This window comes from Hyla sarda, chromosome 6, assembly GCF_029499605.1.
Source record: "Hyla sarda isolate aHylSar1 chromosome 6, aHylSar1.hap1, whole genome shotgun sequence".
In the NCBI taxonomy this organism is placed as follows: Eukaryota; Metazoa; Chordata; class Amphibia; order Anura; family Hylidae; genus Hyla; species Hyla sarda.
This window is the reverse complement of record NC_079194.1, coordinates 195,706,943-195,734,044: the sequence shown is the minus strand read 5'-3', so window position 1 is coordinate 195,734,044 and position 27,102 is coordinate 195,706,943. Positions and strand designations below refer to the sequence as shown.

The following is a 27,102-nucleotide window of genomic DNA, read 5'->3' as shown; positions in this document are numbered from 1 at the left end:
AGACCTTTTTTTTTTTTTTTTTCCATGGGAAGAATTGGTCTTCAAATTCTTTGTATAGACAGATACACAGGCAGTTAATATATGATACCCCAAATCTGTAGCAAGCAGTAGAAATATATTTCTAGTGAAAAAGAAGAGAGTTATGTCTCCCTCTTCCAGACTGTTGCAGTTATTTCTCAGCTCATTAATGCTATTATTAAGCCATTCGGCAGCCATCTCAGTATCTACCAGGATAAACAATTAGTCAATTAATTTTCCAAAGAACAGGAACATTTTTCTTTGCAGCCTGTGTTTACACCCAGATGAATCAAGTTTTTTCCTCCTTAGTGTTAGCATCAATTCTGTGTTCTTCAAGAAGTACCTAGTAATTACACAGTCCATTTACAGCACAGTTAGCTCAAGTAGGCAGTAAAACATGAGCATGTTGGGATGCCCAGCATCCAGGTTTTAGTGTAAGAGCTCAGTGAAAGCTTGTGGGGGAATAAATAACATTTTTAAACATATACTGCAAAAAAAGAATAAAAATAATTGAGTGAGCATGCAAAATGAGATTAAGGGCTCAGTGATCCAGATTCCTCCTCTTAATGGGGTTGGTCTATTATGCTGAGGAAGTCGACTATTAGCTTTGTTTGGTAGAAGAGAATGGACTCCGGAGTGTTTATAAAGCTAAAGCTCAAGTCCAATGCTTTTCATAACATTTTAAGGAAATGTGACATCAAATATATGTGTGTTAAGATACAAAAAATATTTTTCAATTAAAAAAAAATAAAAAATTTAGGAAATTATAGTTCCCCCCCCCCCCCCCACTTGTCAGGAAATATAAAACGTTAAATAGGGATTGCTTGTTTTTACTGTTGACCAGCAGAGGGAGCTAGCATGAGAAGGTGGAGAAGACAATCAACCTGTAACGTGGCTGGTGTGAACATTCCCTATTATCTTAACAAATTCAAGCCTGAAAAAGACAACTTATTATCACATTGTCTGCTTCCCTTCATACTGATTAAAATTGAGCTCTGTATTTATGGAATCATGAATAGATCTTTAGTAGGCCTAAGCCTAGAGGCTGCCCATAGGCACTTGATGAAGGAAAACTGCACTTACAAATAAACCAAACAGTGTGCATTCATGTGTAAAACATGCATTTTTATGCTAACTAAGCAATTCTGGTGTGCTGCACTGCAATGTTCTACTTTAGCAAACATTTGAAAGCCACACAAATATTAAGGCAGCATCTATGACGCCATGCAATCTGTACCTACAGGCTCCTAAGATGTACTGTAAATTGGGTGTAGAAGATCTCCATACATAATCAGTCTGAATTGTCACCAGTCCTGTAGTTCAGTGCTGGTGACTTGCAATATATGTCAAAACATGTCCTGTGCTGCTCAGCCTCGTAGAGGTGCATTAGGAGAGAATGGCAATAAACTTTTTAACCCCATCTCTTCTGAGTATAGAAATACCCCATGTTAGGACGTAAAATACTATGCGGGCAAACAACAATGCTCAGAAGAGAAGGAGTCACATTTAGCTTTTGGAAAGCAAATTTTGCTGTAATAGTTTTTGGGAGGCATGTCACATTTAGGAAGCCCCTATGATGCCAGAACACAAAAAAATAAAATAAAAAAAAGGCTTACTATTTTGGAAACTATACCCCTCAAGGAACGTAACAAGGGGTACATTGAGCCTTAATACCCCACAGTTTTTTAACGATTTTTTGTTAAAGTCGGATGTGAAATGACAAAAAAAAGAGATAATAGGAGAAAATGCTTCCCAAAATTTGTAACCCCATTTCTTCTGAGTATGGAAATGCCCCATCTATGGACGTCAAGTGCTCTGCTGGCGCACTACTATGCTCAGAAGAGGAGGAGCACCATTGAGCTTTTGGGGAGAGAATTTGTTTGGAATGGAAGTCAGGGGCCAAGTACGTTTACAAAGCCCCCCATGGTGCCAGAACAGTGGACCCCCCACATGTGACCCCATTTTGGAAACTACACCCGTCACAGAATTTAATAAGGGGTGCAGTGAGCATTTACACCCCACTGGCGTTTGACAGATCTTTGGAACAGTGGGCTGTACAAATGAAAAAATACATTTTTCATTTTGACGGACCACTGTTCCAAAAATCTGTCAGACACCTGTGGGGCATAAATGCTCACTGCACCCCTTATAAAATTCTGTGAGGGGTGTAGTTTCTAAAATGGGGTCACATGGGGGGGGGTCCATTGTTCTGGCACTATGGGAGCTTTGTAAACACACGTGGCCTTAAATTCCGGACAAATTTTCTCTCCAAAATCCCAATGGTGCTCCTTCTCTTCTGAGCATTGTAGTGCACCCGCAGAGCACTTTACATCCACATATGGGGTATGTTCTTACTCAGAAGAAATGGGGTTACAAATTTTGAGGGGGCTTTTTTCCTATTTTCCCTTGTGAAAATGAAAAACACCAGCATTTAACACCAGCATTTTCCCATCCAACTTTAACGAAAATTTGTTAAACACTTGTGGGGTGTTAAGGCTCACTATACCCCTTGTTACGTTCTGTGAGGGTTGTAGTTTCCAAAATGGGGCCACACGTAGGTATTTATTTTTTTGCGTTTATGTGAGAACCGCTGTAAAATCAGCCACCCCTGTGCAAATCACTAATTTAGGCCTCAACTGTACATAGTGCGCTCTCCCTCCTGAGCCCCGTTGTGTGTCTGCAGAGCATTTTACCCCCACATATGGGGTATTTCCGTATTCAGGAGAAATTGCGTTACAAATTTTGGGGGTCTTTTTTTTTCTTTTACCCCAACTTTTCCTTTTCATAAGGGGTAAAAGGAGAAAAAGCCCCCGAAAATTTGTAGTGCAATTGCTCCCGAGTACGGAAATACCCAATATGTGGCCCTAAACTGTTTCCTTGAAATACGACAGGGCTCCGAAGTGAGAGAGCACCAAGCGCATTTGAGGACTAAATTAGGGATTGCATAGGGGTGGACATAGTGGTATCCTATGCCAGTTATTCCCAAACAGGATGCCTCCAGCTGTTGCTAAACTCCCAGCATCCCTGGACAGTCAGTGGCTGTCTAGAAATGCAGGGGGTTGTTGTTTTGCAACAGCTCGAGGCTCCATTTTGGAAACACTGCCGTACGATACATTTTGATTTTTATTGGGGGGGGGGGGGGGGACAGTGTAACGGGGTGTATATGTAGTGTTTTACCCTTTATTTTGTGGTAGTGTAGTGTAGTGTAGTGTTTTTAGGGTACATTCGCACTGGCGGGGATTTCCAGTGAGTTTCCCACTAGTTTGCGCTGCAACGGAAAATTTGCCACAGCTCAAACTTCAAGCAGGAAACTCACAGTAAACCCGACCGTGTGAATGTACCCTGTAAATTCACATGAAGGGGCAAGCCTCCAGCTGTTTCAAAACTACAACTTCCAGCATGCACTGACAGACCGTGCATGCTGGGAAGTGTACTTTTGCAACAGCTGGAGGCACACTGGTTGGAAAACCTTCAGTTACATTCTGCTACCTAACTCAGTATTTTCCAACCAGTGTGCCTCCAGTAGTTGCAAAACTACAACTCTCAGCATGTATTGATCACTGAAGGGTATGCTGGGAGATGTAGTTATGCAACAGTTGGAGGTACGCAACTACAAATCCCAGCATGCAGAGACAGCTGTTTGGGCATGCTGAAAGTTGTAGTTTTGCAAGATCTGGAGGGCCACAGTTTAGAGACCACTGCACAGTGATCTCCAAACTGTGGCCCTCCAGCTGTTGCAAAACTACAAATCCCAGCATGCCCAAACAGCAAACAGCTGTCTGGGCATGCTGGGAGTGGTAGTTTTGAAACATCTGGAGGGCTACAGTTTAGAGACCACTGAATAGTGGTCTCAAACTGTAGCCCTCCAGATGTTGCTAGGCAACTCACCAGCTTCCGTAGTCTGCACGTCATCGCCGCCCGCTGCCGATGGTAAGTGACCTCTGACGCCGGTCACCGACGGTTCCCCTGCTCTGCCCAGACTAAAGTGGGTGGGAAGAGCGGGGGAACCGAACTTTAATCCCCCTGCCCCCGATCTGCTATTGGTCGATCGCTTCTGATCGACCAATAGAATGGACAGGAGGGGTGGCACCCCTGCCACCTAACTCCTATCCTTTCAGGGGGTCCAGGGGTGTCTTGGAGACCCCCGATCCCCCTTATTTTTCGGGTCACCGGAGACCCGTATGACCTGGAATCGCCGCAAATTGTAGGTGTGAATTCACCGGCGATTTGCGGCGATCGCCCACATTAGGGGGTCTCAGGACCCCCCTGGGCATTGGCACGGAATGCCTGCTGAATGATTTCAGCAGGCATCCCATTCTGATCACTGCCCGGCAAGCTGCGGTGGTCGGAAATACAGGTATGCCCTCCGTCCTTAAGTAGCCATACGCCTCCCGTCCCCAACAGGTTAAGAACGGACAATGTAAGCACCCCGACCAATATTTAAAGGAGAATTCCTGAATATAAAAACGTAACTACTATCTCATCTCCCGTGCTCTCTGCACGAAAAGAGTGGTGTCTACAACAGTAAAAGCTGCGGCCAACAAGTCCCCTCCATGCAGCGATATGGAAGAGCCGGAGATTCCAGAGTGCAGTGCTCCGTTTCTCCCATAAAGCTCCATGGAGGGGGCGTGTTGGCCGCAGCTTCCTGCTGTTGTCGACATGTCCCATTGAGGAAAGCCATAGCGCCGTTCGGGAGATCACGGGGATCCCAGTGGTTGGACCCCCCCGCGATCTGACACTTATCCCATATCCTTAGGATAGGGGATACATTTTTTTATTTTTTTTATACAAAAGTAAAAACAAGTATAACCAGTGTTGCACTAGCAATGTAAGCCCACAAAATACACTGAATATACCTTACAAAGTCTTAGCTACAGCTAGTAGAGATCACAACATTACAAGATAAGAAAGGTTTACATAAACATAGATTGCTAATGCTGGATTATACAACATTTCTTTGACGTTGAGATAAAACATTGCTTCTAGTAGAGGGCTGCAGAGTGAGCAATACACCTGAAATGTGAGTGTAAATCAATATACTGATGGGTGAAGCCATAGCATTACTGAAGTGCAGCAGTTTAATACCTTTTAAAAAATTAAGGAAAAGTGGTATTACTATAAGAGGTGGACACCTCGGCTTGTTTGAGAAAAGCTCCGTGCTGTGCATTATATTACAAAAGAAAGTATATATTTCAGCATAAAGGCTGTACACTTTTATGCATTTCCTAAATTATTCATGGGGGAGGCAGACATCTACTAAGTTTTATTTCTAATTGTAACTATCATGATGTATTATACAGCCAAGTCTTACAATAACTTGGTCAAAATGCATGTGGTATAAGAAACACCAAGGTTAATTGATATTACTGCCACTTTAAAGGTGATGATACGGTAATGTTATCAGCTGACTTAACAAATATTATATACTGCCTGCCTAACCCATGAAAATTCTACTTATGATCAAATGAGTCAGGAAGTGGGGTTGTCAGGATAGGTATAGCAAGTAAACGTATGTATGCATCACTTATCTGTGTTTCTGGGAAGTTAAGAAAAATAATAATGCCTCAAAGCCACCACAATACCTGTTCTGTGTCCCCTGTAGTTATCCATATGATTTTGCCAGCTCCTGTGGCCCCTGTTGTCTCCTCAATATTATTTTTTCTTTGTTGCAGCCCAGCAGTCAGCGCAGCTCTGTGTAATGGCTGCCAGCCAATTGCTTAATGCTATCTACGTGAATGCTGTGTTGTTGTTAACACACTGTACATGTCTTTTCTTTCAAACTATTTGTTCCCCCAGCAATCGTGATATTCTCTGAATGGCAGCAGTCAGTGATTAGATCTACAGCAGGAAAAGAGCAGCGTTATGTGCTGAGGAGACTGCAAGATCCTCACACAGGGAGGGAGAGGGGAGGTGTGATTGTGAAGCCAGGAGGGTGGGGGGCAAGTCTCAGTGAAGGTTTTGCACGAAGACAAGTAGGATCTGAGAATGATGTCTTTCTCTGACTCCCTGCATCTAAGTGACAGCTAAAAGAGGGAATCTGCCCCTTTAATTCTAAAGAAAACCTCTACTTTCATAACAGCCATTTTCTGGGTATAAGAATTTAGTAAAATTCCATTAGGAACCTGCCACGTTGTACTTGCATACCTATCTGTAGGCAGAATGGTATAGAACAGAAAGAGCTGAGCAAATAATGTATAGTTTTAGCCCCTTAAAGAAGTACTAAGGGACAGAAAAGAATAGGGGATAAGTGTCAGATTCCACAAACTCCTGCCTGGTGCCCCGGCTCTCCTCCTGAATGGGGCATGTCAACCACCACATAAAGCTGTGGCTGACACATACCCTCCATGCATCTCTATGGGAGAGACCGAGCTCTGCACTCGGATATCTCATGCTCTCCCACAGAGTTACATGGAGGGGTGTGTCAGGCACAGCTTCGTGCAGTGGTCGACACAGCCCTTTTCATGAAAAGAGCCAGACTGCCGTGCTGGAGGTCCAAACGATCAGAGCTACCGTTATCTGATACTTATTCTTTGCAGCTCCTGCACTTACTTCATACTCAATGCTCCGGGGTGTACATTTACACTTAATGTCATCTAAGGGTTAGTACAATTAGCATTTTATTAATATATACTTAGGAGTCCAGTAAGTGGTTCTCCTTATTGATTGACATCTATTTGTGTATGGACCTCCTATTGGACTCCTAACAACAGAATGAGTATAGATTTAAATAAATACATTATAAGTGACACTGAGGGTGTAGTTATAAGTTCAGGCTTTTAACGGCAATTATTGAATACAAAGTCCTTAGCAGATCACAACTGCAGGGTATGTATAAAGGAAAGACTGAGGTTTCTCCTCTTTCCAAATCCATTCCTGGCTTTGTATTTAATAGTTGAAATGAAAAACCTGAATGTGGAAACACATCCTAAATATTTTACAACAAAACTATATAGCAATATGCTATGCTCCTTTTGCACTAGAAAAAGTTGCTTGCAGATCAGATCAGAGTGTGTTCATCGTGACATGCTGGAGTTACAAAGAAAAAAAAATATTTTCTCATTTACCTTTTGTGTCTTAAAAGCTATTATTATTCAGTATTTCTGGTATAACAAATCTTAAAGTAAAGTAAACAGTGAAAGTAAACAAAAGCACTAGAGGTGCACCGAAATGGAAATTTCAGAACCGAAACGAAACCAAAATAAAAAAAAATGTCCGGCCGAAACCGATACCGAAAATGACTTCTCCCCGTCTTCTGGTAAAATGCAGCGCTCCGCTCATTAGATTAGATTCCCCCACATTAGATTGCCAGCTCCCCCACATTAGGTCGGGAGTTCCCCCACATTAATAGGCAGCTCCCCCACAATAGTAGGCAGCTCCCCCACATTAATAGGCAGCTCCCCAACAATAGTAGGCAGCTCCCCCACAATAGTAGGCAGCTCCCCCACATTAATAGGCAGCTCCCCAACAATAGTAGGCAGCTTCCCCACAATAGCAGCAGTTCCCCCACAATAGTAGGCAGCTCCCCCACATTAGGTCAGCATTTCCCCCACAATAGTAGGCAGGTTCACCACAATAGTAGGCAGTTCCCCCACAATATTAGGCAGCTCACCCCAACAATATTAGGCAGCTCCCCCCACATTTGTAGGCAGCTCCCCCCCACATTAGGTCAGCAGTTCCCCCACAATAGTAGGCAGCTTCCCCCTACCCCACAGACATACAGCTTCCAGCCATATACAGTGCATGGCTGGAGGCTGTATGTCTGTACTGCTGCCCCCACAGTGATCCGGTCACCGCTCCTCCGGCCCGGGGTCACATCTACTGCTATGGCCTATGGACCATAGCAGTAGGTGCCGGGATCGGAAGAGCGGTGACCGGAACACTGAAGAAGATGACGCACCACCGGTCACTTACCAGGCCCCGGCCAGCGCGCGTTCTCCTGCGACGATCCTGCGGTCCTCCTGCGTCTCTATGGCGGAGGCCGACCAGAGCATATAAAAACTAATACTGTATACTAAAAACCAGGGGGCCCCCAGCTGTTGTGAAACTACAACTCCCAGCATGCCCAGACAGCCTTTGCCGGTGTGGGCATGCTGGGAGCTGTAGTTTCACAACAGCTGGAGGCCCCCTGGTTTTTAGTATACAGTATTAGTTTTTATATGCTCTGGCCGGCCCCGCCTGCAGCCACACACGGGAGCCGGCCCGGGCACATAAAAAGAAGTATTCCTCTTCCGGAGAGCGTGCCCCCCCCCAGCTGTTGCGCCCGGTGTGGCCGGCCCCCCCTGCACCCCCCACGCTATGCCTCTGGCACTGGCAGTGTTTGTAACTTGTGCTGCGGGCGGGCAGGGGAGGTGGGTCATTATCTGCAAATTTTTTGTTGTCATTTCCCCAAAATAGCTATTTTCGGCCGATATGTATTGGCCGCCAATATATCGGTGCATCCCTAAAAAGCACTATAGAAGATAGACTGAAGTAATTAATCAATGTGTATTGAATAGAGATGAGCGAACTTTTGAAAAATTTGATTCGGCCGATTCGCCGAATTTTCCGAAAAAATTTGTTTCAGACCGAATTTATTTACGGCAAATCGCTATTAAACGGATATTTCTGGCCTACAGAGAGCCTCAATAGGGGTGTAGAGCACTTTGCCTTGTCCTAAAACGCATAGGGAGTGTGCTGTGTTAGTGAAATAATACTGTTATTCAGTATGAAATGCAGATTACAGGTATTGCTATTAGAATCACTGCTGCAGAGCATCAATGTGGCAGCAGGGAGACCATATGGTATCAAAATTGAAGAGAATAAATATATTTTTTATGTAATTTTTATTTAATTTGAATTTATTAAAAAAATTTTGAATAACCATTCTGGTGAGCATCGAGCTGGAGGTCCTCCGCCAGGTCCTCTCAGTGCCCACCTGAATATGAAAGTGCGAATGTTTCATTTAATCAGTTATGGTTCATTGTTATCGCACCAAGCTGTTCCACTGGATTCTTGTGATAATTCCACAGATAATATGATGTAGGCGACCAGAGGGCCTCAGTCTTGAAAAGATTACATTGATTATATTAAATTTAAGATTTATATTAGATTCCCAAGTTTAATGTCTCGGTGTTTACTTTGAACTAATACTGTATGACCACAAAACCCAATCTAACAAGCAGTCACATGGCGGCACAATGAAAGAGCCTTGAGGTGGCAGCAGCATAAGGAGACCTTAATCTGGCAGAATGACACAGCCTGGAATTGGCAGAAGCACAAGACCATATAGTGGCAGAACGACCCAGTCAGGAGGTGGCAACAGCCTGTCGAGACCATAGGGCCTCACAAGAGAAAAGATTAAAGATATTTTTGAAATTTAAAATAGAAGATTTTAGATATATTTAAATTTTAAACGTTTAATTTAAAAGGTACCAACAGCATAAGAAGACCATAAGGTGGCACAATGACACAGCCTGGAGCTGGCAGCAGCATGAGTAGACAATAGGGCTTCACAAACCCTAAGATTAAAAGATGAATTTCAAGATGGAAATTTAAGATTTCGAAATTGAAATGTAAGATTACACTCCCAAGTTTTAATGTCCCGGGCCCCGGCGTGTGGTTACAAAGGACCAAATCTAACAAGGAGTCACATGGCACAATGACAGAGCCTGGAGGTGGCATCAGTATGAGGAGACCATATAGTGTCTGAATGACCACCTGGAGTTTGTGGAAGCATGAGGAGACCATATAGTGTCTGAATGGTACAGCCTGGAGTTAGCGGCAGCATGAGTAGAACAAATAGTGGCTGAATGGAACAGCCTGAGGTGGTGAAGCATGAGGAGACCATATAGTGTCTGAATAGCATAGCCTGGAGTTGGCTGAAGCATGAGGAGACCATATAGTGGCTGAATGGCACAGTTTGGAGTTGGCAGAAGCATGAGGAGACCATATAGTGGCTGAATGGCACAGCCTGGAGGTGGTGAAGCATGAGGAGACCATATAGTGTCTGAATGGCACAGCCTGGAGGTGGTTGAAGCATGAGGAGACCAGATAGTGGCTGAATGGCACAGCCTGGAGTTGGCTGAAGCATGAGGAGACCATATAGTTGTTGAATGGCACAGCTGTGTATTAAACCCAAAATTGCACTCTGTCAAAGACTATTAGGAATGGACTGCTGGATATTATACCGTCTACAGACTAGTATAATCAGCAGATGATTTGTTGTGGAACAAAGACACAGAATTGCCCTGAAAAATTTTTCCTGCTTCCTATGCTAAATTTTTATGAAGTTGAGGCAGCTTGTTGAAATGTATGAGGCAACACAGAGCTCTCTGCCCCTCTCTGTAATACAATGCTGTAGAGAGTGACTTGGAGGTTAATGGCTGCAGTAAAAATTATTTTCAGTGGAAAAAAGCACTGCTCTCTGTCCACCAGAACGCTGATGTGACTAGGAGATGGAACGCTGCTGGAAAAAGCTTTTCTGTGTAACACACACAGGCTGTCCGTCCTATCTCTCTGCAGTGTAATAAATGAAGTAACTGACCGCAATATGGCTGCCGACTAAATAGGGCTGTGACATCACAGGGGTGACTGGCTGCTGATAGGCTGCATCCTGCATGTGATTCAGGGTCATCCCGCCAACCCGCTTTGCCTTCCCAGAGTTCCTTGCCCCATGTTCTCCCATGTGGATCTGCCATTTTAGATGCCCTGGAGCCTGGACCGTACTAAATGGAGTTTAATGAAGGGATTCGCATGATAGAATCTCGGCGATATTCTCATTCATTGCTAATCAAATTTTTCATGAAATTTTTAACAAATTGGGATGCATCAGCATTGATTCGCTCATCTCTAGTATTGAATTATGGATTCTGTAAGATTCAAATAAAATCTTTTTTTTTTTTTATGGCAAAAACAATGTCACAGTGTACATGCCAAAAAAGAAACCAACACCAAAAATTCAAGAATATTAAATGACAAATTTTAATAATGATTTATTTATCAAACAAAACCCAAAAATACACATAAAAATATCAAGACATCAGAAATGATTAAAATAGAACGGTGGCAGAACATGGGAATAATACTATTTTATATCTACTTGAATTAGGCACAAGGCCGCTGCAATATTTTGTATTCTTTGGGTCATATTTTGATCATGCTACTATTCCCATGTTCCCCCATCATTCTATTTTAATCATGTCTGATGTCTTGATGTTTTTATGGGTATTTTTGGGTTTTGTTTGATGCATATATCATTAAGAAAATTTGTAATTTATTATTCTTTATGATTTGGTGTTGGTTTCTTTTTCGGGATGTATTCAGTGCAGTAGGCCACACATTAACTGAATATTTTGATGCAGTTTTCTTAACAATTTTTGTTTTGGGTACCAATATCACAGTGTAGCCCTATTCAGATAAATGAAAAAAGAAGAAAAAGACTGGCAACCACAAAAGATGCACACCATCATATGCACAAATGAATATAAATATTACTTTATTAGAAAAACCACAAAGGGAGAGACCGTCTTAAAAACACTTAAAAACACAAAATTTCGATATACAGAGAGAAGGGATGTAACCCTACCTCCACCCCCTAACCGACGCTGAATAGCGTATCGGTGGAAAACTGTCCACAAAATCAATGCAAATGAACCCTACCAAGTCCACAAAGAATAAATACAGCAATATGCATAGAAAATAGATATAATATAAGCAATGCCCTCACACAGAAAAATACCAAAAATGTGACACAAGGGAAATGTATGTATATATAATATATAAATAATAATCCTGGACAATAATTAATACAGTGCCACTATATACTTAACAATATAACACCGAGGGCATTGCTTTGTGGTTTTTCTAATAAAGTAATATTTATATTCATTTGTACATATGGTGGTGTGCATCTTTTGTGGTTGCCAGTCTTTTTCTTCTTTTTTCAATTGTGTTATGTTTGGGCAACCTCTTTGCACCCACGTTTATTATTTCAGCGGTGCCCATCGCTTTCTTTAGTGCTATTCAGATAAATGGCACAGAAGCTACAATACTAAACTCGGCCTATGGAAGGGAGTGGTGCTGTTTTGGGGGTGGGGGGGGGGAAGAGCAACCTTCTGTATATGGATATTTTGTGTCTAATCATTTAGTAAAGCCGACAATAAAAAGTAGCAAAAAAACCAATAGCATAATTACAATCCAATATCCATACAGTCCAGTCAAAAGCTATTATTATTTGACATTGCAAGGCTTTGCTCTTTCCCCGGGAGTCCCTGCAGACACAACATTCATCCTAATTGGTTCCAGAGCACAACCCACCGACTACAATCTTTCCAAAGCAACCGTAATGTTAATTTCGCCACCACTGTAAATAGACTTTGCAAACAATACAAACATGGTAATAGGGAACGAGGCGGGTAATTAACGTATTTACAAGGAAGCATATTTGCAATTTTATTTTTTTACTTTCTTTAAGTCTTTTTTTTTTTTGGGGTTTGTTTTTTTAAGCAGCTCGGATTGCTCCTTGCAAAAAAGCACAAGCCTTGGTTAAGGAGTAAAACAGTAATTATTCTCTTTAGGGGGTTATTTTATTCCGCCGTTAGGGAATTAGAATGAACAGATAAGCAGAATTATAAAAGGAGTCATGTAAAACATTAAACGTACAGTAAACACTTAGCCATGTATTTACCATAAAGCCGGCTCACCTTCTTCATTAATAGAATTTATTATACGGGTGCTTTACACACAAGATAATTGTGGAAAGCTTTAGCATTTATAACTATCTCATTTTACTTTGCTCTGGACAAGTTATTAAAGGAAATAAACAATGCCAGCGAGCAGTATGCATGTGGTGAAAATAATGAAGTTTGCACAGCTAATACAGCCTGGCAAAATAAGCGCAGTACAATTATATAAATCAAGTACCAGACTTGCTGAGCATTAGGATTAAATGGCTAAAATACAGTTGGTAACCTATGGGATACTTTAAAGATACATATTATAGACAGAGCTACTTTTATAGATGCATCTATAGGACTCACATGTGCTAAATGATTAATCCAGATAAAAAGAGACTAAAGGGTTGCAAAACTGATGTGGTGTAGATGGTACTTAACTGATTAATGATATGTAAATCTATTCACCAACAAAACGTGATATAAGGCAGGAGGGGCTAACTGGGGAATTGCTCAAGGCCACCATTTGCTTAGAGTCTCCTGAAGCACTAAGCCTCTTTGAGCTAGTAGTAGAAAACCATTTAGGTAAGTTGTTTCTTTCAGTTATCAGACAGAATGCTCACTTACGGCCCAGTTACACAGCAGAATATCTGCTGGGCACTCTGTGCGTGACAGGCGCTAACTCAATCAGTCAGCAGTAGGAACTAGGTCAATGGAGGCAAAACATTTTAATTCTTTCAGTGGAGTCCGGAATCTGAATTTGTGCTGCGGAAATTCTGCCGTGTGCATGGTGCAACAGAATCCCATTGAAAACAATGTGAGGATGCTGCACAGGAATTGCTGAGTTGAATTGAGTTGGATTCATGTGTTAATTCTGCCGTGTGAATGCTGTATTAGGTCTATTGAGCAGGTCCTGATGTCATCATGTAGGCAGGGCTGCACAAACAATTACTACATAGCTTGCCTGGCCTATTTCTTCCATCATTTATCAGCCGCACATACCCTATCACATGTAGAGAAGTGCAGCTGGCAAAAATATTAGTTTTTAGCACACCGAAATGATGCAGTCAGTAGACAAATGAACCTTTGCTATTACATAGGGCAGTATCAGCCTGTTTCACTGAAAATGACCCTGTGTAGTAGGGCCTCAAGACTTCTGGCTAACGACAGAGAAAGCTGCTGCCTCCAGGTGTTCAGTGATCTTCATGATTAATACAGGGGAGAAAGGGGAAGATTATATTTCTATCTTATACAGTCATGGCCATTAATGTTGGCACCCCTGAAATTTTTCTCACAGAAAAGGATTGCAGTAACACATGTTTTGCTATACACGTTTATTCCCTTTGAGTGTACTGGACCTAAACTAAAAAATGGAGGAAATAAAGCAAATTGGACATAATGTCACACCAAACTCCAAAAATGGGCTGAACAAAATTATTGCCACCCTTTCAAGATTGTGGAAAAAGAAGATGGTTTCAAGCATGTGATGCTCCTTTAAACTCACCGGGGCAAGTAACAGGTGTGGGCAATATAAAAATCACACCTGAAAGCAGATAAAAAGGAGAGACGTTCACTTAATCTTTGCATTGTGTGTCTGTAACCATGGACAAATGAAAGCGGAGAAGAGAGAGACTTGAGAACCAAAATTGTGGAAAAATATCAACAATCTCAAGGTACAAGTCCATCTCCAGAGATCTAGATTTGACTTTGTCCACAGTGCGCAACATTATCAAGAAGTTTGCAACTCATGGCACTGTAGCTAATCTCAATGGACATTGACGGAAGAGAAAAATTGATGAAAGGTGTCAACGCAGGATAGTCTGGATGGTGGATAAGCAGCCCCAAACAAGTTTCAAATATATTCAAGCTGTCCTGCAGGCTCAGGGAGTATCAGTGTCAGCGCAAACTATCCATCAACATTTAAATGAAATGAAATGCTATGGCAGGAGACCCAGGAGGACCCCACTGCTGACACAGAGACATAAAAAAGCAAGACTACATTTTGCCAAAATGAACTTCAGTAAGCCAAAATTCTTCTGGGTAAACGTCTTATGGACAGATGAGACCAAGATAGAGCTTTTTGGTAAAGCACATCATTCTACTGTTTACTGAAGACGGAATGAGGCCTACAAAGAAAAGAACACAGTACCTACAGTGAAATATGGTGGAGGTTCAATGATGTTTTGGGGTTGTTTTGCTGCCTCTGGCACTGGTTGCCTTGAATGTGTGCAAGGTATCAATAAATCTGAGGATTACTGGGTCGCACTGTACAGCCCAGTGTCAGAAATCTGGATTTGCATCCAAGATCTTGGGTCTTCCAGAAGGACAATGACTCCAAACATATGTCAAAAGGCACCAAGATATGGATGGTAACAAAGTGCTGGAGAGTTCGGAAGTGGCCAGCAATGAGTCCAGATCTAAATCCCATTGAACACCTGTGGAGAGATCTTAAAATTGCTGTTGGGAAAAGGCGTCCTTCCAATAAGAGAGACCTGTAGCAGTTTGCAAAGGAAGAATGGTCCATCATTCCAGCTGAGAGGTGTAAGAAGCTTATTGATGGTTTTTTTTCCCAAAGGGTGTGCAACCAAATATTGAGTTAAGGATGCCAATAATTTTGTCCAGACCATTTTTGGAGTTTGGTGTGGCATTATGTCCAATTTTCCTTTATTTTCCAAAACATGTGTTACTGCAATCCTTTTCTGTGAAAAATACTTCATTTTCTTGAAAAATTTCAGGGATGCCAACATTTACGGCCTTGACTGTATATACACACACATATTAGGGTTATTCTGGGCATACATCTACAGTATCTCACATAAGTGATACAGCTGAGAGGTGATAAATGTGTGACAACATTTCATAGCGGCTTCTTCCGCCTGTCTGAATGTGATGTGGCAGTGGCGTGATTGAAATACATCAGCAGCGATTGGTGCCTAAGCCATGTAGAAATACTCAGTAATTGACGCCTGCACACATCAGAGCCGCAGCTGAACCCTGGATAGCAGATCAGTACAGTGTCAGTACGCTGGAGCTGGGAACATAGACAATCCTGCTAGAGTTTATGTGAAATGACATATAATAAAAGCAAATAAAGAACTGAAGTACCTCATAATAAGACACATTTAATTTTTATCGTTTAGAGCAGGTAACCCAAGTGCATTGGTTTTAAGGATCCAGGTGGCTTCCCTTTGTAAAAGTAAGTTGTGCTCGGGGCTTCACACCCGTGCTTGTAATTATAAGGATACATACATACCTGTATGAAAACATTAAACATAACAAAGCGGTAGATCTGTGCCCTTAACTGCGACAGAGGGCACGCCTTTAGAGGGCATTCCCTGTAGTGGATACATTGAAAAGGGGGGGGGGAGGGGTCCACAAAACGTCAAGAACACCCGCCAGTAGGTGCAGGGGCGGTATATACCCCCACCTCCTATCCACAATTCCTAGAGCCCCGCCTAGAAATGCAGGAGGAGCAAGATACTCACACCCCTCGCACAAATACAGCCTGATAGGGGCTTACCACTCGTGCCCGTGATTATATCGATACATACATGCCTGTATGAAAACATTAAACATAACAAAGCGGTAGATCTGTGCCGATAACCGCAACGGAGGGCACGCCTTTAGAGGGCACAAAGTAAACCTGGTAGGATACATGACAGACTTCATAATCATAAACCAATACCACAACCACGAACACAAAACCCATTTTTAACCTGTTGGGGATAAAAGGCGTATGGATAGGCCCTTGCGTCCTGGTACTTAAGGACGAAGGGCGTATCCATAGCAGGACCAGGGTGACTGCTGGTATCTATCAGCAGGCACCCCTAGCAAATGCCCAGGGGGGTCATTAGACCCCCCCATGTCAGCGATCGGCGCAAATCGCAAGTGAATTCACACTTGCAATTTGCGCCAATTCCGGGTCATTACGGGTCTATGGTGACCCAGAATAGAAGGAGGATCGCGGTTGTCTAAGACACCTACGATCCCCCTCAAGGCATAGGAGTGAGGTGGCAGGGGTGCCACCCCTCCTATCCCTGCTATCGGTGGTCTAGACATGACCACCAATAGCAAATCGGGGGCGGAAGGGTTTACTTTCATTTTCCCCGTCCTGCCAACCCACAATAGGCGTGGAAGAACGGGGAACCGAAGGGGACCGAACGCCAAAGGTCCACTTACCCCTCCGGAGGCTGCGGGCGACAGTGATCGGCTGGCGGTGACTGAGATCGGCGGAAGGCGACGTCGTGCAGCAGAAGAAGACGGCTCCCTGGATCCTACGGAAGCCGGTAAGTTGCCTAGCAACATCTGGAGGACTACAGTCTGAGACTGTAGCCCTCCAGATGTTGCAAAACTACAACTCCCAGCATGCCCAGACAGCTGTTTGTGCATGCTGGAATATGTAGTTTTGCAACAGCTGGAGGGCTGCAGTTTGAGACCACTATAAAGTGGTCTCTAAACTGTTTCCCTCCAGATCTTGTAAAACTACAACTCCTAGCATGCTCAAACAGCTGTTCGCTGTCTGGGCATGCTGGGATTTGTAGTTTTGCAACATCTGGAGGGTCACAGTTTGGAGATCACTGTGCAGTGGTCTATAATCTGTAGCCCTCCATATGTTGCAAAACTGCAAATCCCAGCATGCCCAAACAGCAAACAGCTGTCTCAGCATGCTGGGAGTTGTAGTTGCGTAACCTCCAGCTGTTGCATAACTACATCTCCCAGCATGCCCTTCGGCGATTAGTACATGCTGTGAGTTGTAGTTTTGCAACAGCTGGAGGCACACTGGTTGGAAAATTCTGAGTTAGGTAACAGAACCTAACTGAAGGTTTTCCAACCAGTGTGCCTCCAGCTGTTGCAAAAGTACAACTCCCAGCATGCACGGTATGTCAGTACATGCTGGGAGTTGTAGTTTTGCAACAGCTGGAGGCACACTGGTTGGAAAATAATGAATTAGGTAACAAAACCTAACTGAAGGTTTTCCAACCAGTGTGCCTCCAGCTGTTGCAAAAGCACAACTCCCAGCATGCACAGTATGTCAGTACATGCTGGGAGTTGTGGTTTTGAAACAGCTGGAGGTTTGCCCTCCATGTGAACGTACAGGGTACATTCACACAGGCAGGTTTACAGTAAGCTTCTTGCGGCAAATTTTTTGCCGCAGCTCAAACTCTTAGCGGGAAACTCACCGTAACACGCCAGTGCGAATGTACCCTAAAAACACTACACTACACTACACTAACACATAATAAAGGGTAAACCACTACATATACACCCCCTTACACTGTCCTCCCCAAAAAAAATCAAAAACGTATTGTACGGCAGTGTTTCCAAAACGGAGCCTCCAGCTGTTGCAAAACAACAACTCCCAGCATTTCTGGACAGCCACTGGCTGTCCAGGCATGCTAGGAGTTAAGCAACAGCTGGAGGCACCCTGTTTGGGAATCACTGACGTAGAATACCCCTATGTCCACCCCTATGCAATTCCTAACTTAGTCCTCAATTGCGCATGGCGCTCTCTCATTTTGGAGCCCTGTCGTATTTCAAGGAAACAGTTTAGGGCCACAAATGGGGTATTTCCGTAATCGTGCACCATGTACATTTGAGGCCTAAATTGGTGATTTGCACAGAGGTGGCTGATTTTACAGCAGTTCTGACATAAACTCAAAAAAAAAAAATACCCACATGTGACCCCATTTTGGAAACTACCCCCCTCACGGAACGTAACAAGGGGTATAGTGAGCCTGAACACCCCACAGGTGTTTGACGAATTTTCATTAAATTTGGATGTGAAAATGAAAAAAATTATGTTTTCACTAAAATGCTGGTGTTACCCAAAATTTTTCAATTTCACAAGGGAAAATAGGAAAAAAGCCCCCCAAAATTTGTAACCCCATTTCCCCATACCCCATATGTGGAAGTAAAGTGCTCGGCGGGCGCACTACAATGCTCAGAAGAGAAGGAGCGCTATTGGGATTTTGAAGAGAAAATGTGTCCGGAATTGAAGGCCACATGAGTTTACAAAGCCGCCATAGCGCCAGAACAATTGACGCCCCCCCCACATGTGACCCCATTTTGGAAACTAAACCCCTCATGTAGTGTATTAAGGGGTACAGTGAGCATTTACGCCCCACAGGTGTCTGACAGATTTTTGGAACAGTGGTCCGTGAAAATGAAAAATTTTATTTTTCATTTGCACAGTCCACTGTTTCAAAGATCTGTCAAACGCCAGTGGAGTTTAAATACTCACTGCACCCCTTATTAAATTCTGTGAGGGGTGTAGTTTCCAAAATGGGGTCACATGTGGGGGGATCCACTGTTCTGGCACCACAGGGGGCTTTGTAAACGCACATGGCCCCTGACTACCATTCCAAACGAATTATCTTTCCAAAAGCTCAATGGCGCTCCTTCTCTTCTGAGCATTGTAGTTCGTCCGCAAAGCATTTTACGTCCTAACATGGGGTATTTCCATACTCAGAAGAGATGGGGTTAAAATTTGGGGGGGCATTCTCTCCCATAATCCTTTGTAAAAATGGTAAATTTGGGGAAAAAACTCGTCGTCAAACACCTGCGTGGTGTTAAGGCACACTGGACCCCCTGTTATGTGCCTTGAGGGGTGTAGTTTCCAAAATAGAATGCCATGTGGGGTTTTCTGCTGTTCTGGCGCTTCCTTAATGTGACATGCCCCCCAAAAACCATTTCAGCAAAATTTACTCTCCAAAATCCCATTGTTGCTCCTTCCCTTCTGAGCCCTCTACTGCGCCCACCGAACACTTGACATACACATATGAAATATTTCCTTACTCGAGGGAAATAGGGTTACAAACTTTGGGGGGCTTTTTCTCTTATTACCACTTGTAAAAATTCAAAAACTGGGTCTACAAGAACATGCGAGTGTAAAAAATGAAGATTTTGAATTTTCTCCTTCACTTTGCTGCTATTCCTGTGAAACACCTAAAGGGTTAACAAACTTACTGAATGTCATTTTGGATACTTTGAGGGGTGCATTTTGGATACTTTGGGTAATTTGTGGGGTATTTCTCATTTGAAGGCCCTTCAAATCCACTTCAAAACTGAACTGGTCCCTGAAAAATTCCGATTTTGAAAATTGTGTGAAAAATTTGAAAATTGCTGCTGAACTTTGAAGCCCTCTGATGTCTTCCAAAAGTAAAAACATGTCAACTTTATGATGCAAATATAAAGTAGACATATTGTATTTGTGAATCAATATTTAATTTATTTGGAATGTCTATTTTCCTTACAAGCAGAGAGCTTCAAAGTTAGAAAAATGCAAAATTTTCTAATTTTTCATAAAATTTTTGAATTTTTCACCAAGAAATGATGCAAGTATCGACAAAAAATTACCACTACCGTAAAGTAGAATATGTCACGAAAAAACAATCTCGGAATCAAATTTATAAGTAAAAGCATCCCAGAGTTATTAATGCTTAAAGTGACAGTGTCCAGATTTGCAAAAAATGCTCCCGTCCTTAGGGTAATAATGAGCTCTGTCCCAAAGGGGTTAAAATTCTAACTTGAGAGACAGAAGTAGAGTCTGCAACTGACTATCCTAGTAGTCAATGCCTAGTACCAAAAAGCTATGTTAGTCACATCTGCTCTGAAAGAAATGAGCCGGCACTGAAACCGGACCAGGCTGACATACTAGCTGATATATGCATCTTAAAGGAAAACTGTCAGATATTTTCTCCCGCACTATCCACAGGTACTAGTGGATAGTGCGGGAGACGCTGAATAAAAGCCCTACCTTGTCCGGATCTGCACCACCGTTCTCCCGCAATTGTAGTTTTATTATCTGTTGAAATCTTCCTGTAACTGGTACAAGCGGGGCTTCGGCGCTTAACTGGCACTGACGTCAGCACAGCTTATGAATATTCATCCCCCTCCTTCCAGTTACGAGCGGCAAAGAGAGGGAGAAAAGGAGGGAGGGGGGATGAATATTCATAAGCGGCGCTGACGTCAGTGCCAGTGAAGCGCCGAAGCCCTGCCCATGCCAGTTACAGGAAGATTTCAACAGATAATAAAACTACAATTGCGGGAGAACGGCGGCGCAGATCCGGACAAGGTAGGGCTCATTTAAATCAGCGTCTCCCCCACTATCCACCAGTACCTGTGGATAGAGCGGGAGAAAACAAGTGACAGTTTTCCTTTAACATTCTTACCTATGACATCATGGCAAGAGTGAACCGATAGATACCTGTCAGACATACCATGACGCTATCCCTGTCCCTGCTATTAAGAGGCAAAAATAAACTGTTAGCATAATGACACACAATAACAAAACTATATGCCAGATATTTGGTGAAAATAACGTTGTAGCGCCATATCGCCTGTACTCAAACTATACTTGAATAAGCCCCTTACCTGAAAACTAAACCATACCTAAACTGCCAAGCTTCTGACTCAAACTGGTCTCAGGAGTGAAGTCCCTCCCTGAGTGACTGATCCCTTTCGCCATTACACCTGTGGACGTGACAGGTCTTTCGAAACCATCATGCCTGTAGATGGGACCAGTCTATTTGTAACCCTAGTGTCTGTAAACTATGACAGGTCTATGCACAACCATCGTGCCTGTAAACGAGACAGGTCTTTGCGTAACCATTGTGCCTGCAGACGTGTCAGGTATGAAAGGAATACAACCAACTATGTATCATGATGTAGTTGCTCTGAAGACGTGTCAGTAACAACAACTACACAGTGCATCCCCCTGCTAACGTGGCAGGTATGAAGGGTATACAACCACCTATGTGTCATGATGTTGTTGCTCTAAAGACGTTTCAGTATCAACAACTACGTAGTGTAACCCCCTGCAGATGTGGCTGGTATGACGAGTATACTACCAACTGTGTGTTGTGATGTTGTCGCTCTGAAGAAGTGTCTGTAGCAACAATAACGCCAAGCATCCCCTGCAGACGTGGCAAGTATGACGGATATACCACTGCTTATGAGTCATGATGAAGATGTGTCAGCAACAATAAGTATGCAGTGCATCCCCCCGCAGACGTGGTCGGCATAACGGGTATGCAAGCACCTTCTTTCCTTTTTCCCAATATAACACTAAGAACTAGAAGCATGCTCCTAGATGAATAACAACAAAGGCAGAGCTATGCGTGAAAGTTCTCTGTAAACTAAAATGTACCTAATGTAAGTGGAGTACCAACACTACAGTATCGTATGTATAAATCAACTATAGTAACATATAGGCACATGAAAGCTATAACGACCTATACAGGAAAAAAGATAAGGTATGTGTATCAACAAATCTATATTGACGATGTGAATTGATGCTACTAACAATCCCATATATGTAGTAACCAACGCTAAAATATGCATGGCCACAGCGGTCAATGCTATAACACAAGCGAATAACGTAAGCGTAGTAACCAAATTTGACCTAACACGCCAAGCAATAATGCTACAGAAACACGTGCATTGGTAAATTAACCCACTCGAAACTCACGCTCAAGTTGAAAAAACACAAGTGCCGAGACAAACACTAAAATAAGCTATGCGTAATAACAGTGCTATTGCAAGATATGCATGGCAACCCTATAAACTAATGTATGCCTTGCCAGATAGTCACAACAAAGCTAACATAACAACATTATCATGACGTGAACAAACGACCATGTTCAACAACGTATATTCAAGTAACAAAGCTATGACAACATACGCATGGTAACCATGCCATGCTAATGCTACGGAACCTCAGCATAGTAAACCATGGTAATATGCATAGTAACAAAGTCTATTGCAACAATGCTATAGTAACATGCTTAATATCAAACTTGCAAGTAATGCGCAATAACCATGCTATAGTAACCTCTGCGTGGAAACAATGCTAATGGCAATGTATGCGTAGTACCAATGCTATAGGAACATGTGCAGTGGCACTGCCATAGGAGCAAACGTGTCGTAAATATGCTATCGTAACAAGCGTAGTAACAATACCACATATAGTTAGTAACAAAGCTTTGGTAATGCTTAGTAACACATGCGTAACAACAATAACCACAGGAACATATGCACAGCACTATATGAAAACATAAGCGAGTGTTAAATGAGTGTTAACTCGTTTGGAATAAAGCATATTAATTATATGGAAACATAAGCATGTTATACTGTATGGAAACATAATATTGTTATACTGTATGGAACCATAATATTGTTATACCGTATAGAAACATAAACATGTTATACTGTATGTAAACATAAGCGTATTATACCATATGGAAAGATGTGTGTTATACTGTTTAGAAGCATAAACATGTTACACCATATAGAAACAAATATTTTATACCGTATAGAAACATAAGCTTGTTATACCGTATGGAAACTTTGTTTTTTGACAGTATAAATGCCATGAGCGTAAGGACCGTAAAGCCACAAACGTATGAGACAGTATGATACTATGCTTGTTAACCGTATAAAAGGCCTGAGCGTATGAGCAGTATAAATGCCCTGAGAGTATGAACAGTATGAATGCCATGAGCGTGAGAACAATTAAAAGCCATGAGTGTGTGACCAAAATAAAAACCATGAGCGTGTGAACAATATAACTGCCATGAGCGTATGAACCGTATAAATGCCATGAGCCGTATACATGCCGTGAATAATATGAAATGCCATGGGCGTATGAACAGTATGCAAACCTTAAAGGAAAACTGTCAGCTTGCTCCCCCCGCACTAACCAGTGGTACTGGCTGATGCGGTGGATGCTGATCAGGCAGCGTTAACTGGCACTCTGCCGTCACCGCCACTAACTGCAGCACCACCCATCTCATCAATATTCCTCCCTCTCTCTTCATTACAGAGTGGGGAGAAGAGGGAGAGGTGGAGGGAGGGGAGGAATATTGATTAGCTGGGTGGCGCTGCGGTGCCAGTTACCCCGCCATTGCCAGTTAGCACTTGATTAGCATATAGGGAAAAACGAAGATATCGGCAAAACGGCTGAGCGGATCCGGGCACAGAAAGCAAACTGATCAGCGTCCCCCGCACTATCAGCCAGTACCACTGGTTAGTGCGGGGGGAGAAAGCTGACAGTTTTCCTTTAAGCGTATGAACCAGTATGAATACCAAGAAACATATGAAGCGTATGGCTGCCATGAACGTAACCCGTAAAGAATGAACGTAAGAAAACGTAAATGCCACGGACATATGAACAGCATGATTGACATCTTGTGGACAGTATAAATACCATGAGGAACAGAATAAACGAGTTTGCAACGCATGAATGCTATGAGCGTATGGCCAGATAAATACTGTGAGCGTATGTACTGTATGAATGCTATGCGCGTATAAATAATATGAGCGTAAGAGCAGAGTGCCAATAGCGTATGACAAAATAAAGCCATGAGCTTACGGCCGATAAGCAAGTCATGAAGGAAAACAGTGAAGATGCCCTACCTGTGTGAAAGTTATGCGTGTATGACCAGAATAAAAGCCAAAAGTGTAGGAATAGTATGGATGCCATGACCGTACAAAAAAAAATATTATGAGCAAATTAACCGTGTAAATTTTTTTTAACTGTATAAATGCAATTCATAACGCACAGTATAAATACTATGAATGCACAATATAATGGTAAAAAACATGGACACAGAAGCATTGCTATGAATAAATGCACTCAAGATCTCAAGATCACGACCTGTAAATGCCCGGAGCGAAAGCCTATGTCACTAGAGGTAGAGACAGGGATTTAATACCCATAGGAAGATTAGAAACGGCAGTTTAGCAGGATCAGCACGGTGCCGACATGTTTGTCAGCACTTGATGAAACGCAGCCTGCTAATGACTGCCAGTGCCTCCGCACTGAGCAGCCCAGCTGAGCCTGATAGAGCCGGCACTGACCCCAATTTATGAATCAGGACTTGCGTCATGTCGATACACACTTCCTGATTATAAAACCTATCCCGGGCAGCGCTGATGCCACCTAATCCTTGTTCCTGCCTGCACCTCGGCCCGGCTCCTGTATCACTCAGCGCTGCAGTCATAGCCGGCGGCCGGCAAGAAAGGCCCTCACTTCCCCCAATGCTCCTCCAGTTCCATCGGACCCGATTCCGCTGCTGTGCAGCCGTGCCATTCCTCGAGCCCCAACATGCTGCACAATGTCACACGTTAACCGCCTTCCGGCTCCGAACAGGTTAGCATCACGGGCAGAGCCATCCTGCAGCAGTGCATAACCCAACATTTGACCACACTAGTAGTGGGCATTCACGCATCCCCCCGTGAGGTAGCCTGTAGACTACAAGGGATGCAGATACTGCCCGATCTGGACTCACAAATCGCGATTCTGCAGTAACCTGAGCAACCAGCTCCAAAAAATGGCGGGATATTCAAACGTCCACAGTTCCCTGCCCACAAACGTCCACAAAACATCACGAACGCCCCGCCAGTAGCTGCAGGGACGTTATATACCCCCGCCAGCAAACATCAGCACTGAATGGTTACCATCATGTGTAGTTCTTACAAGATCTATAAGTCAGGGGCAACTGTGTTTCTTCCTAATAGACCACAGGTGTTCCTGGACTCTAGTATATAGGCACAGAATGGTTTTGCCTATATAATGGAGGCCACAGGGACAAGAAATCATGTAAATGACAAATTTGGTTTTTACAGGTAATAAAATTAGGCACTTTCCAATCTACACCTCCTACTCTACAAAATTCCACTTCACTATTATACCTGCACACAGTACATTGCCCATATTTGAAATTCCCTATAAGGGGCACCTTCTTTAGCCACATCTTAGTCTTGTTGTTTAACCTAGTACAACTGTGTTGGTTACCTAATGTACAGGTACGTCTATATGAAAATAAGGGCTGTCTAAGTGCCACCTCCCTCAGGTTGGGATAATTTTCAATTATGTGCCAATGACAGTGAATGGCAGATTGAATAGTGCAGTCCATAAAGGAATGTTGGAAGGAAACACAAAATGTTTCAGATTTTTAGAGCAGCCGTTCTTCTTATATAAAAGCTGACTTTGGGACAGACCACATGATTTGTCAAGGGCTTCATTTATGGCTGTGTTGGTATCCTCTCTGAATCAACCATCCGGCTAAGTGAGTACACCTTCACATTTTTGTAAATATTATAACTTTTCAAGTGACAATACTGAAGAAATGACACTCTGCTACTATGTAAAGTAACCATTTTCCTCCCTGGTGTCATGTGACTTGTTAGTGTTTTGAGGTCTTAGGTGTGAATCTAGGCTTACACTAATGAAAAGCATGGATGTAGCTGTGCTAGCATGAAACAGAGGGCACTTTGGGACTAGTGACGGTGAGTGTGCATGATGTGGGCAAACAAACCTGGAGTGTTTCTATAATGTAGATATGGTTTCAGACATCTGATAGAATATTGTTAAACCATTGCTTTTTACTACTGTTTACTCTTAGCAATAGTATTGCCCTTGCATGTAATGTGTGTTTTTTATATATATATTTTTTTTTAGTGTAGGGATTCCTGATATTTCCTAATTCAGCAAAGAAACTTAGGGATCTCAGACAGTAGGTAGGGAGTCTTGAATACTTTGCTAAACTTCCCCCCAATCTATAGAATGAATAGTGTATGCACAGCTGTATGTATGCAGATCTGATACCACAGCTGTCACCTAGTGTTTGGCTCTAGAAACATCAAAATGCAGTCTGCTTTCACAGACCTTCTTTTTCAATTGATAATTGTAAGCAGATTGACAAAAAAATAATTGAAATATAGAAAAGGCTGATATTCTGATTTATAGCAGAAGCCAGGTGGTTATAGAGTTGGTTCCATGTTTGACATTTGTGCCGTATCCATATGACAAGCCATAAATGTTTGATAGAAAATAGGTCCCACCTCTAAAATTCACACCCATCTCCAGATCACCCAACTTCCATTCCACCTGGTGAGACAGCTGTTGGCTGTTGCATCCAGGTGGGTATGAACAGAGGGAAACTGTTAAGTTCACTTTGTTCCACTGTTTCTAACTACCATAGAAGTGAATAGGAGTGAAGTGAATAGGAGTGAAGTGAATAGGAGTAACAAAAACAGCATGGATTGCTGTACTACACGGTTTCCGTAACCCAAATTACAGAAGAAGTGGATCTTCCAGTATGGAACCCCCCGTTTTCGAGATATGTATGGGCCTGGAACACCATATCTATCAGACTTTTATGGCACATCCACAGCATAAATGTGTAAATGGGAATAACCCTTAAACTCATTAACCTCTCATTATAAGGGTTATGCTGACAACACTGATCTTAAAGGGTTTGTTTACTCTGGAAAACCTTTTTGTTAGAAGGGTTGCCTGATGATAAGCTGATCCAATGATATCCAAATGTAACTGCAGGAAATTTGGTAGCCAATGTAAATTTTTCATAAAGCAATCTCACTGGAGAAATAAAAAAGTGCAGTCCCCCAGAGGGAGAGACAATCTTTAGAA

At 42.7% G+C, this 27,102-nt stretch overlaps 1 protein-coding gene across 12 annotated transcripts in view; it reads right to left on the bottom strand.

Moving 5' to 3' along the window:
• Positions 1–27,102, bottom strand: part of WWOX (WW domain containing oxidoreductase) — a 1,139,839-nt gene that overhangs the window by 973,034 nt on the left and 139,703 nt on the right. Inside the window, exon 7 of one of the 12 annotated variants that reach the window (XM_056526128.1) lies at positions 6,986–7,044. The exons of the other annotated variants lie outside the window; for them this stretch is intronic. Within the exon in view, the coding sequence (XP_056382103.1) occupies positions 7,021–7,044 (24 nt within the window). The 3' untranslated portion in view covers positions 6,986–7,020. Of the gene's footprint in view, positions 1–6,985; positions 7,045–27,102 lie in introns of those variants that run through there. 12 annotated transcript variants of the gene reach the window in all.